Genomic DNA, 12,295 nt, shown 5'->3' on the forward strand with positions numbered 1-12,295 from the left:
GGTTGTAGGTCTATCCAATTGATGTCTTTCCTGGTTCGGTTGAAACACGCCCCATAATCACAGCCCAATGGAGCAGTTTCAGACTCATATTCTGAGTATGACCACGTCAGGCTAGAGTAGGGGTGTATTCCTGGCCATATTTGCCCATTGTTCTCTGTCCATCATTGCCTCCTAATCATCCCCATATACTGATAGGCTTCATCACTCCGTCTCCTCTTCACCAATCAGCTCCAGTGTAGTGGGCGTTCTGGCGCAATATGACTGCCGTCGCATCATCAAGACATGTTACATAATGTATATGACATGGATTCTTTTATACACTAACTGTTAGTTTTACTGGACAGTTGGTATCAGTTTTCCATCTTTCCACTGCTGTATCCTGTCAAATAGACAGGCCAGCATGACACACGACACAGGCTGTTTCTCTCTCTCTCTCGTTCTTACATACATTACACATTACATCTGTCTTCCACGCTGTTTAAGTAAAAGAAAGACTGTGTTAGCTTCTCAGTGCTGAAATACACATGGAAGGAAGCCAAACTGACAGAATCCACCCAAACTGTTTGTACCTCAGGGATTTAGGGGCTTAATTTCACAATCTTTTTGATTATTTAACACTCCCCTGCTCTTGCTATCTGCACTCATTAAGTTAAAATACCGAGAGCGCCTCAAAGTGGCCTCTAAATGCTCCCTCCTAAAACACCCTCCCTGCACATTTTAATTGCATGTGGACTTCCCACTCTTCCTTCACCTTTATCTTTTGAAGATCTGCTTGATTTTACATTCAAGATGTCTTCAGACTCTAAAGAGAATGCACACATGCTGATTTGTCTAAAATAAATGTCTGCTCCAGATGTTTAGACAGCTTTTTGGTCACGCAGGATCATTTACCCACAAATTTAGCACATCCAGGCTGATTTGCAGAATGCATTTTTTTTCTTCTTTTTTTTCTTGAAGAACATATCTTAAATCAATACCCTGAGGAACATGATGTTATAAGATATTAAGTTTTGTTTTCTGAAAAATGTAACAAAATTAAGTTAGTATAAACTTAACCCTCTAATGTTCTTTGGTCATTTTAGGCTTGTTTTTTCCCCACATTTTTTTATCGGAACCCAAACAAAGTCTTACTGAAAGCTATTGAAATGTCATCCAGTTTATGTATTAATGTCATTTTTTAAAATAATAATAAACAAACTTCTACAACTTTTTTTTTGCTTCATTTCACCTTACTGTTTTCACTTCAGCCAAGTATATTTTTTTCAAAAGAGATCAAACTTATGTCTGTACTCCAAAGCATTCAACATTTACGAGTTTAAGACCAAAAATATACAAAATGTTAAATAAAAAACATCAAACTAAAATATAGTAGATTGTTTTATAGTTCACATATTTTTGTGACATCTATGAGAACACAAAATGCACAAGGGAGGGCAAGAGAAGAAAAACAAATGTTAGAAATGGAAACTGGCATGCACACATCAAAATAAGCAATTCAAATCAGTTCGTTTTAATTGATTAATCATTTGTTTCCATGCATTCATGGGAAATAAATCAGTCTAGTGTTTGTATATGTTTCTGCCTCAAAGAGCCTAAAAATCATAGCTCATTCAGAAATACATGTTTAATATACAATCTGTCAAAGCCTGAAACTAATTATCAAATTCGTTCATTCCAAAATATTAACAAATTATTATTCTAAAAGCCAAGGAAACTACATTAGGTTTAAGAAACAGATCTCATCTCACTTTTTGTACTGTTCTTTAAACCAGCACAAAAGTAAAGGCGAGGACAAGTTGTGTCTTTGTGTTTTCACGCCTGATTCATTTTTCACCCTTTCATGGGTTGTTTGCTCTGAGAGCAATGCAGAGACGCTCTAGACAAAACCAGAAGAGAGACGGTTTATGTATCACGGGCCAGCAAACACAACATCTCACAATAATGTCTTTGAAAGCAAGGACATTTAAGCACAACAAAATAAAAACATCACCTTTTAAGAGTTTTATCAGCACTCTTGTCTGCTTTTGCTATTTTTCTGCTCATGTCATGTTTGGGTTTGTTGGGATGCAAGACTGACCTGGGAAGAAAAAACAAAATTCCCATTTCAAAGCAGTTCCCCTGCTCTGGTGATCTAGAAGATGAAGAAGCAAGCTGAACTGGGCGATAGTTATCTCAGGATCTCTGAGTGCTAAAACATACATTAGAACGATAAAGCAACATATACACATGTGCGGAGATCAGGCTACGCATGCATGACGGCAGGCGGGATCTGACCTCAGTCACGCGTTGGAGAAAGAGGAATGTCTGATCCCTAGCAGACCTGACTTTGGCCTTCAGAGATCTGCTGGTTATTTCTAACTGGGTGAAACAGAAAAGAGAAGTTGATAGAGTCTTTTATGATGAATACAGTACTATATAGATACTAGAAAATAACTTAGGTTACACTATTTCCACTTTAGACATTCTGTTGACACAATTAAGTTTGCAACTACATGCCAACTAACTCTCATTAGAGTATTAGTATACTGTTTAGTTAGTGTTAGGTGTTAGGCTTCAAGTTGACATGTAGTTGCAAAGTTACTTAGTCTTTAGAATGTCTGTTGGGAGAGCATCAAAATAAAGTGTTAACAGATATTAAGTATACTAAGGTCACATCCACACAATCTTTTTCCACCCTCATCTCGTACACATGAAACTGCTAAAACCAACTCAAAACGACACAATAAAATAACTTACCAGATTGTTTTATTAACGCCTGCACCTACCCCAGCCCTAAGCCTAGCCTTACAATAACGCAAACAGTAACTAAATGACACAATATTGATGTGCACATGCCCAGTGCCTGTAGTTGTAACATCATCGTTTCACAAAATATATGGATTGGGTGTACACACGAAAACGCAAGTGTGACAGTTTCAGATTTATCCACTCTGGGACCCGGTAAAAAAAAAAAAAATCAGTTTCATGCTCCCAAATAACACCGGATCCATGTGGTCGAAACGCTGATATGATGAATTTTATTTTTATTTGGTTAGTAAATAATTACATAAAAATGTCATATTTCAAAATAAAATGAAGTATAAAGAAACTATATAAACAAAAAATATACATCAACTAAATAAATCATACTAGAACAACCATTAACAAGGCCCACATCAATTATCTTATTATAAAAATTTAATGTTGCGGATTTTTTAGGTTTATTATATAAAAATATTTATTAAATAAGGTAATATTTGGTATCAGAGTTTTTCTGATTTTTTTTTTTAAAAAATGTATTATTATTATTATTATTGTGGAAATTGGACCTTGCTGCTGCAAAAAAACAGCCCAAATTTGTTATTTCTTGGTTGTCACTAAATATTATGTTGGTATTTTCAATAAGTTAATAATACATGTTTGTAATATCAATTTAACATATTACAGTGATGTATTATTTAAATAGTTGGATACACTTTTCATACTAACATAATTTTGACAACAAAACATGTCATTTGTGCCCTACAAAAATACTTTAAAACAGTCCTGAAATGCCAAAGTTTGGCTTGTTGCTGGAAGCTGCAGACTTTTCAGAAGTAGGTCAGCACTGTGTTAAACTGTTCAAAAACAGGCGGGATAGTGTGTGGGCATTCTACTTACAAGACATTCAGTTCCCTTGTAGAAAGGGATATATTTGTGTCAGCTTGTCTGTGAATTGCTGGAAGAATGCCTCTCATTGGCACTGAAATTGCATTAGGGATGTCAGATCTAACATTATAGCCAGAGCTCGCTCTGTTCACATACGGAAATTACACTCCAGGGATGGCGGGCTTTTGTAGAAATGGCCAGAGTGGGTCACGCCGGAGGCGATATTTGAGACCGAAAGCAGTGATTCTCATGGTCCTCCTTACTCACATGCTGATTCAGTTAGGCCTTTCGGAGGGCTCACGGGTGGGGGCGGTGTGGTCTCAGGCCCGACCCCGGCAGCTGGTGCTAGTCCACGCCAGGCCTGCTTCTCCTTCTCCAGATGTGCGGACATTTGGCTGCCTGCCTCACACGTGAGCGAGAGAACGGCTGCAATGATAGAGGGATGCGTGAATGGAAGAAATGGGTTCCCAGGGTCCAGTATCATAGACCAGCTGCCCATCTAGTGATATAGAGAGAGGCCTTTATTTGGGTCTTAACAGTAAAACAGGTCTGTTAAATTCTTGGCATGATGCCTCTGTTTGAATGTACAGCCCCATCTCCATGATATCTGTAATCCATCAGTATAGACCAAACAATATGTATGCATGCCAACTACCTGTTTTATCTTCTTGGTAACATACACACACTGTATGAAGAGGGAGAGAGGGAGAGAGGGAGAGAGAGAGAGAGAGAGAGAGAGAGAGAGAGAGAGAGAGAGAGAGAAGGTGGGGATTCTTGTACATGTTTTTTGTCATAATTTTCAGTGTTTACAACAGTTAGCTTGTAAATAAATGTCTTGGCTTGAGTTATTATACACAATTTTCACCTTAAAGTACATACGATGTTTTAGTCATATTCAATCGTTATGGTGCAAAGCAGCAAGCTCTGTTTTATCATAAAAACGTTGGTACGATAATAACATACTACTCTCTACAATTTATGAAGTATGCAGTGTATTAAAGGGTTAGTTCACCCCAAAATGAACATTCTGTCACCATTTACTCGCTCTCATGTCGTTCCAAACTCATAAGACTTTTGTTTAGTTTCGAAACATTTTTAATGAAATCAGTTGGAAGCCTGTTCACCCCAAACTCTGACACTTCACTTCTACACGTTCATGAAGAGATTGTAAAATAAATATATGAGTCAAGCGGTTTAATCCAAGTCTTCTGAAGAGATGGTTGAATTTAGGCTTTCATTCATATAAAAAAATTATCAGCAAATATACATAAAGCACTTCATTTTTGGCAAACGGAAGCTCAACCATGCGCATTGCCGTGACACGAAAGAATGAACCTTTTTGGTTCTTGTAAGTCATTCTTGAGCTTCTATTTATCACATTTAAGTGCTCTATGTACAGTCACTGACCAATGTTTATATGTAAATAAACACTCTTCTGGGTCAACCTTAACCATCTCAGCTCATCCCAGGGCCTGAGACAACAGCCCTGTATGGAATACCGTGATGATCTACTACATTTGCTGAAATGTTAAGTAGAGTATACTAAACAGGATAATGTATACAACAGTGTACTTGACTTGACCATTTCCTTTCAATAAATTAAATGGAAGTACTATATCTTTCCTGAGACACAAAATTAGAGTAAAATGCAAATGTGGACCTCTATTCTGGACCTTTCAAAAAAAATAATAATAATTGCAACCCTAGCTATATTGTTTATTAGACAATATTAGCTAAATGTGAAAAAAACTAGACTGTTACTGAAAAAGTTTACACTCTTTTGGAAGCAACTAAACTATTGTCAAGCTTACTGAAATTGTAGGCAAGTTAGTGGCTTCAGGATTGTTAAGTCAGTTATTTCCCAACATTGTATGAATGAGTCCAAACTGCGGCTTCCTTTTTGCTAAGTAAGACATGTTTCTGGATCAACATCTTTTGTTGTAAGCCTAAACTTGACATTAACTGTGAACCTTTCTCAGATCTGATTGGTTGATTGAAATGTTGTTCCAGGAATCAGGATCAACTAGGATGTTGTACTTTGTGAAGTCGCATCCACCTTTAAATTGGGTTATGTGGTGTAGTCTGTTTTTATTTTTATTTATTTTTATTAATATTGCAAATGTATCACAAAAATATACATGAAGCAAAAATGCAAATATACACTTGCAATATAGTACAGGGATTAATAATTGATAAGGAAAAGCAAGTAAAAAATAATGAATAATAAATAAATTGCATCATTTTACAAAATAAATTAAAAAGGCAGAACAGGTTAACTGTCTGCTTTGGAAGATGAAATAGCTTGTTAAATTGCTCGATAAAATGTATGTAGTCTGCATCTCTGTTCTTAAAAATGGTACGGTTGCTGCAGACCCACAGATTATTAGATAAGCAGATATTGCATGAATATCTCAAATATCTGAGTTATTTTAAGGCGGACAGTAGTGTAGTATTTTTACCTTCTACTCACTTTTACTTTTACTTCACTGCATTCCAAAGCATAATAATGTCATACTTTTTACTGCACAACATTTCATAAATAAAAGTTGTTTTCTTACCTTTAATACCTAATTACACTTAAAATGTAGTACTTTTTTTGCTTGTAAAAGTATACAGTACTAGATTTTTAATGTAATTAAGTATTAAATGATATTCAATATGAAATGTATTAAAAAGTATAATATTATGTTTTGGAATGTTGTGAAGTAAAAGTTTTCCAAAGAAGAACACTGATAAAGTCCATACACTTGAAAAACAAAGTTACTTGGAAAGTAAAAGTAGTTCAATACTGTCCGCCTCTGGTAGAACCGCACAATGTGAGCCTGCCTAGATCATTATTGATACTCTGTAATGTAATTTTTTTCAAAATATATGGAATGAGTTGTATATATATATATATATATATATATATATATATATATATATATATATATATATATATATATGATATACTTTTGTTATTTTTAAATGATTGTGTCGTGTCACCTCTGATTCAGTCTAAAGCTCTCCTTGATAGACATTCCTTTAAAAACCTGTTGATAATACCAGTGCCATGTGTTTACTGCCTTCTAGTGGATCAAAGTGGAACTTGACATTTTCTCTCTTGCAGGGAGGATGCTCGGGGTCTTCATGTGGTGGATGTGACTGCAGTGGTGTTAAAGGGGCGAAGGTGAGTATGTTTTCCTCTGCTCCCTGCACATCTCACCTGTTTTGCATATTTGAAGTTTACACACAATCAGTAATCACATGAATCACTTGAGTGTGTGAGCCATTCATTATTTTTTTGATGTAGTTTATAATGTCAGAGCACTAATCCTAAAACGAAGGATCTGTTGCGCCATCTAGTGGTGTGGTTCTGTTAACAACATACATATAAGGTCAGCAGTGAATGTGAATGAGCAATAAGATGCATTTGAAATGTACAAAGTGAAAAATTCTGCTCATAAAGAAAAGTTGACACTCTCTTCCTTTAAACCATCACCTTATGTCATTCCGTATTAGGGTGAGGTCGGGCTGCCTGGTTTGATGGGCCTTGTCGGATTTCCTGGAATGCAAGGTCACGAGGGCCCCCCAGGGCCAATGGGACCAAAGGTAAAGTACAGTACTTTTAGATTTTAAAGTCATTTTAAAAGACAATTTGCTATTCAAAAGTTACTTTTTTTAAGAGTGTGTATTCTAGTACATAGTGCAGTGCATTGGTTCTCAACTGATTTTGCTTAGGACCCCCTTTCGGACCTTAAAAAAGCATCCAGTCAAGATTTCTAAATGGCCTAAAATATCTTCAAGTCTTTATAGTCCTCATGCATTCTGTGAACGCATACTTGTAATGCTTTGACTGTTCTCTGTAGATCCTGCCTTCTTGCACGTCACAATTGGTGCACAAATGCCTTCATTCTATTGGACATACTACTTTTCTATCATTACCTTTAGCAAGCGTAATGACAGATCTACATATCACATACACCCATATTTACTACAGCAATCCCACTGGAAAGATGGAAAGTGTGGTGTCACATCTCAGATTTTTGCCACATTCACTAATATTTAAAGGGTAATTTTACCCAAAAATGAAAATTATATCATTAATTACTCACCCTTGTGTCGTTCCAAACCTGTAAGACCTTTGTTCAACTTCGGAATGCAAATAAGGATATTTTTGATGAAATCCAAGAGCTCGCTGACCCCTCCATAGACAGCTATTTTATGAACACTTTCAAGGTCCAGAAAGGTAATTCCACTGGTTCAAACTTAATTTTATTAAGCAACGAGAATACTTTTTGTGAGCAAAAAACACGCTGGACAGGGACGGGAGATATCGCTGGATGCTTGACTGGGACAGGAGACGTCGCTGGACGCTCGACTGGAACAGGAGGCGTTGCTGGGCGCTGGACGGGGACAGGAGACATCGCTGGACTCTCAAACTGGGACATAACTGGACACTACTGAGACAGGAGATGTCGTCGGATGCTGGACAGGAACAGGAGGCATCACTGGACACTTTACTGGGACATGAGATGTCGCTGCACTATCGACTCGGACAGGAGATGTCACTGGACTCTCGACTGGGACAGGAGACGTTACTGGACTCTTGACTAGGACAGGAGACGTCGCTGCACTCCCAACTGGGACAGGAGATGTCGCTGGATGCTGGACGGGAACAGGAGATGTCGCTGGACGCTCGACTAAGACAGGAGACATCGCCAGACACTTGACTGGGACAGAAGTTGTCATTGGACTCTCGACTGGGACAGGGGACGTTACTGGACTCTTGACTGGGACAGGAGATCGCTGGACGCTCGACTGAGACAGGAGATATTACTGGACTCTCGACTGAGACAGGAGACATCACTGAACTCTCGACTGAGACAGGAGACATCAATGGACTCTCGACTGAGACAGGAGAAGTCACTGGACTCTCGACTGAGACAGGAGATGTCACTGGACTCTCGACTGGGACAGGAGACATCACTGGACTCTCGACTGAGACAGGAGACATCACTGGACTCTCGACTGAGACAGGAGACGTCACTGGACTCTCAACTGAGACAGGAGACATCACTGAACTCTCGACTGAGACAGGAGACATCACTGAACTCTCGACTGAGACAGGAGACATCACTGGACTCTCGACTGAGACAGGAGACGTCACTGGACTCTCGACTGGGAAAGGAGACACAGGAGACATCACTGGACTCTCGACTGGGAAAGGAGACACAGGAGACATCACTGGACTCTCGACTGGGAAAGGAGACACAGGAGACATCACTGGACTCTCGACTGGGAAAGGAGACGTCACTGGACTCTTGACTGGGAAAGGAGACATCACTGGACTCTCGACTGAGACAGGAGACGTCACTGGACTCTCGACTGAGACAGGAGACGTCACTGGACTCTCGACTGAGACAGGAGATGTCACTGGACTCTCGACTGGGACAGGAGACATCACTGGACTCTCGACTGAGACAGGAGACATCACTGGACTCTCGACTGAGACAGGAGACGTCACTGGACTCTCAACTGAGACAGGAGACATCACTGAACTCTCGACTGAGACAGGAGACATCACTGGACTCTCGACTGAGACAGGAGACGTCACTGGACTCTCGACTGGGAAAGGAGACACAGGAGACATCACTGGACTCTCGACTGGGAAAGGAGACGTCACTGGACTCTTGACTGGGAAAGGAGACGTCACTGGACTCTCGACTGAGACAGGAGACGTCACTGGACTCTCGACTGAGACAGGAGACGTCACTGGACTCTCGACTGGGACAGGAGACATCACTGGACTCTCGACTGGGAAAGGAGATGTCACTGGATTCTTGACTGGGAAAGGAGACGTCACTGGACTCTCGACTGAGACAGGAGACGTCACTGGACTCTCGACTGAGACAGGAGACATCACTGGACTCTCGACTGAGACAGGAGACGTCACTGGACTCTCGACTGGGACAGGAGACGTCACTGGACTCTCGACTGAGACAGGAGATGTCGCTGGATGCTGGATACCCAGATTATCATACCCAGATGAAAATGTAGATTTCACAAAAATTCCCTCACTCTTATCCTGTTCAGGATCACCTGCAAAGTGTTTCAGTGGCAAATAAAGGTGCAAATCATTTAGAAGCACTCATTACAGCAAAGCACAAAACCTAAGCCAAAGGAGTTTACAAACAAGACTAACTAATATTAGTTCATCCATTAGCTAACTAATCAATCATTGTTAATGAACTAGCAATGCACAATGATTAGTTTATACACTAACATTATATGAACTATTATATATATAATTAAGAATAATTACTTTATACATTTATAAGTTAATGTTATTTTCTGAATATATTTATAATATATTAATATATAATTTAGTGATACATAACAGTATATTTATACCTAGATTAATGATTAACATAACTAATGTTAGTCATTTTATTTCATTTATGTATAATTTTTAACAATAAAAATGAATAGTGTCCTCATTTTTGAAAAGGACAATAAAGTCACCCTAGGTTTTACAAAATGGCAACCAACACTTTGTTATTATAACTATATGCAATTATATGGTGACTTAGCAAAAACCAAAAAATATTTTCAGTGTTCTTTTTATATGTTTTTTTTGTTTTCTTCCAGGGAGATACAGGGGAGTCAGGAGCTCCAGGAATGAAAGGAAGCAGAGTAAGTGTCTGCATATTTTGTAAGACCGATAAAAAAAGTGTTAATGTTAAAAAAAACAAATAAAAAAAACAAACTGCAAATGTACTTTTACAGCATTATGCCATATAAATGTTTCTTTTGTAGGGTCCACCTGGTGTGGCAGGTTTCCCGGGACGTCCAGGTATTCCAGTAAGTTGAAATGAGAGTCTTTTTTAGAGAAAATTGATCAACTTAATTAATGAATATCATGAATTTGCACAAAAACATAAAAAAACAACAACAATATTTCTAAATCTTTGTATGTGTCTGCTATTGTTTTGATATTCTACAGGGTCTTCCAGGTCTAGAAGGTGCACCTGGACCTCAAGGAATTCCAGGCTGCAATGGAACCAAGGTACAAAATGTTGGTTGTGTTGTTTTTTATGTAAAGTGAGTCAGCTGGGATGAGCCATCAAATTAATCTCAAAATCCTCAGTGTGATTGAAATGAGGATTTATTATGTGTTTTGCAGGGGGAGCGGGGTTTTGATGGAATTCCAGGTCTTCCAGGACTCCAGGGACCACCAGTATGAGTAGTTTGTCATGTCGTATATGTCAAATTTATATCAGTGTTCAATATACTGTGCCATTAGATAAAAATGTACATCTTGTATTATGTGCTATAACTCACTGTATGATGTCAATCCAGTCCAACAACAGATTACCGACTTAACAGATATCTTTCTGAATCTTCCTCAGGGTATTCCAGGTTTGGATGGAGTAAAGGTATGGAACCCATTCTAAAGAGATTTGGTCTTAAAGGGGGTAATTCACAGGTGACAAGAAATCGGTACTGCATAGAGAAAACTTCCCTTTTGCCAAAAACTTCAACATATATACAGTATATAACTACTGACATTGTTAAAGCTAGTTGAAAATCTCCAATCTTATCCTTCAAGCACAACATTGTAATGATTAAGTCCACTGGAGGCAAGCTGAACCCAAGTGCAGTTTTATTTGTAGCGGGACCAAACACAAAGCAGATGATGACACTCACCTATGACACTATGGCACTTACCAACAGCGGATTACAGGGAACAATACTCGACAAGGACCAGGGCAAACATGAGGGCTTACATACACAAAAGCTGTCTCATTTCAGAAGGCTGCATCCTCCGAACGTCGCATTTCAAGGCTGCACGCGTCATAAGGCCGTCTCATTTCAAAAAAGTGAAAATGACACCTCAAATGCGACCTTCGAATGCACCCTTCTTTCACAGGAATTCGGAGTGTGCATGAGGTGTAGTCTTTGCTACTGCAGATAACCCACAATTCTTTGCGTCGCCATTAACAACCATCATATTTTTTTTTTAATATTATTTGAAAAAATGGGACCACCGCCAGATATACATGCAAGCATAGATGTGGTGTTTATATATAAGTAGTTTCAAGCTTGTTTTTGTTTTTTTAAGCTGTATTACCTCAAACAGATAGTTGTGGTTAACAAGACTACAAGTGCTTTTTTTTTGCTTTTTAAACGTTTAGAACAGTACATTGCTTTCAAGGCAAGAAACATTTCATAGTCATTTTAAAATATTATAAATAATTGTCATTCATATAACTGGCGTGAGAGCACAACGAGGCTGAACTTGTTATCATAGCCATAGATATCCATAATAAGGACTAGATATCTTATGGCGGAGTCACCATCGGCATCACCGGCGGCCATCTTGTCACAGGCAGGCTTTCTGTTTGGCTCTGTGGAACCTGATGTAAGATGAGTGATCTGTACGAACATAAATACTCTTATCTCGCTGAAATCTTGACGGATTTACAAATGGTTTGGTTTCTTACAAACATTATTAACATGGCTACAAATCTGGATGCTTTAACACGTTGAAATTGCAGCTTTTCGTTTCGATAAACGACTTAATCGTGCAGCTTGTGTGTCACGGCTAACTTACATGCACGTTATCAAGGGGGCTGAGACCACAATCGAGCTGTTCAATTATATAGGTTTTATTGACACCAATAAC

General features: G+C 38.6%; 1 protein-coding gene across 1 annotated transcript in view; it reads left to right on the forward strand.

Moving 5' to 3' along the window:
- col4a1 (collagen, type IV, alpha 1) overlaps positions 1–12,295 on the forward strand; it is a 92,220-nt gene that overhangs the window by 34,909 nt on the left and 45,016 nt on the right. Inside the window, exons 2-8 of the mRNA XM_067443426.1 lie at positions 6,737–6,796; positions 7,129–7,218; positions 10,258–10,302; positions 10,426–10,470; positions 10,613–10,675; positions 10,793–10,846; positions 11,019–11,045. Of these exons, the coding sequence (XP_067299527.1) occupies positions 6,737–6,796; positions 7,129–7,218; positions 10,258–10,302; positions 10,426–10,470; positions 10,613–10,675; positions 10,793–10,846; positions 11,019–11,045 (384 nt within the window). The remainder of the gene's footprint in view (positions 1–6,736; positions 6,797–7,128; positions 7,219–10,257; positions 10,303–10,425; positions 10,471–10,612; positions 10,676–10,792; positions 10,847–11,018; positions 11,046–12,295) is intronic.

This window comes from Pseudorasbora parva, chromosome 5 (assembly GCF_024679245.1).
Source record: "Pseudorasbora parva isolate DD20220531a chromosome 5, ASM2467924v1, whole genome shotgun sequence".
NCBI classification, from domain to species: Eukaryota; Metazoa; Chordata; class Actinopteri; order Cypriniformes; family Gobionidae; genus Pseudorasbora; species Pseudorasbora parva.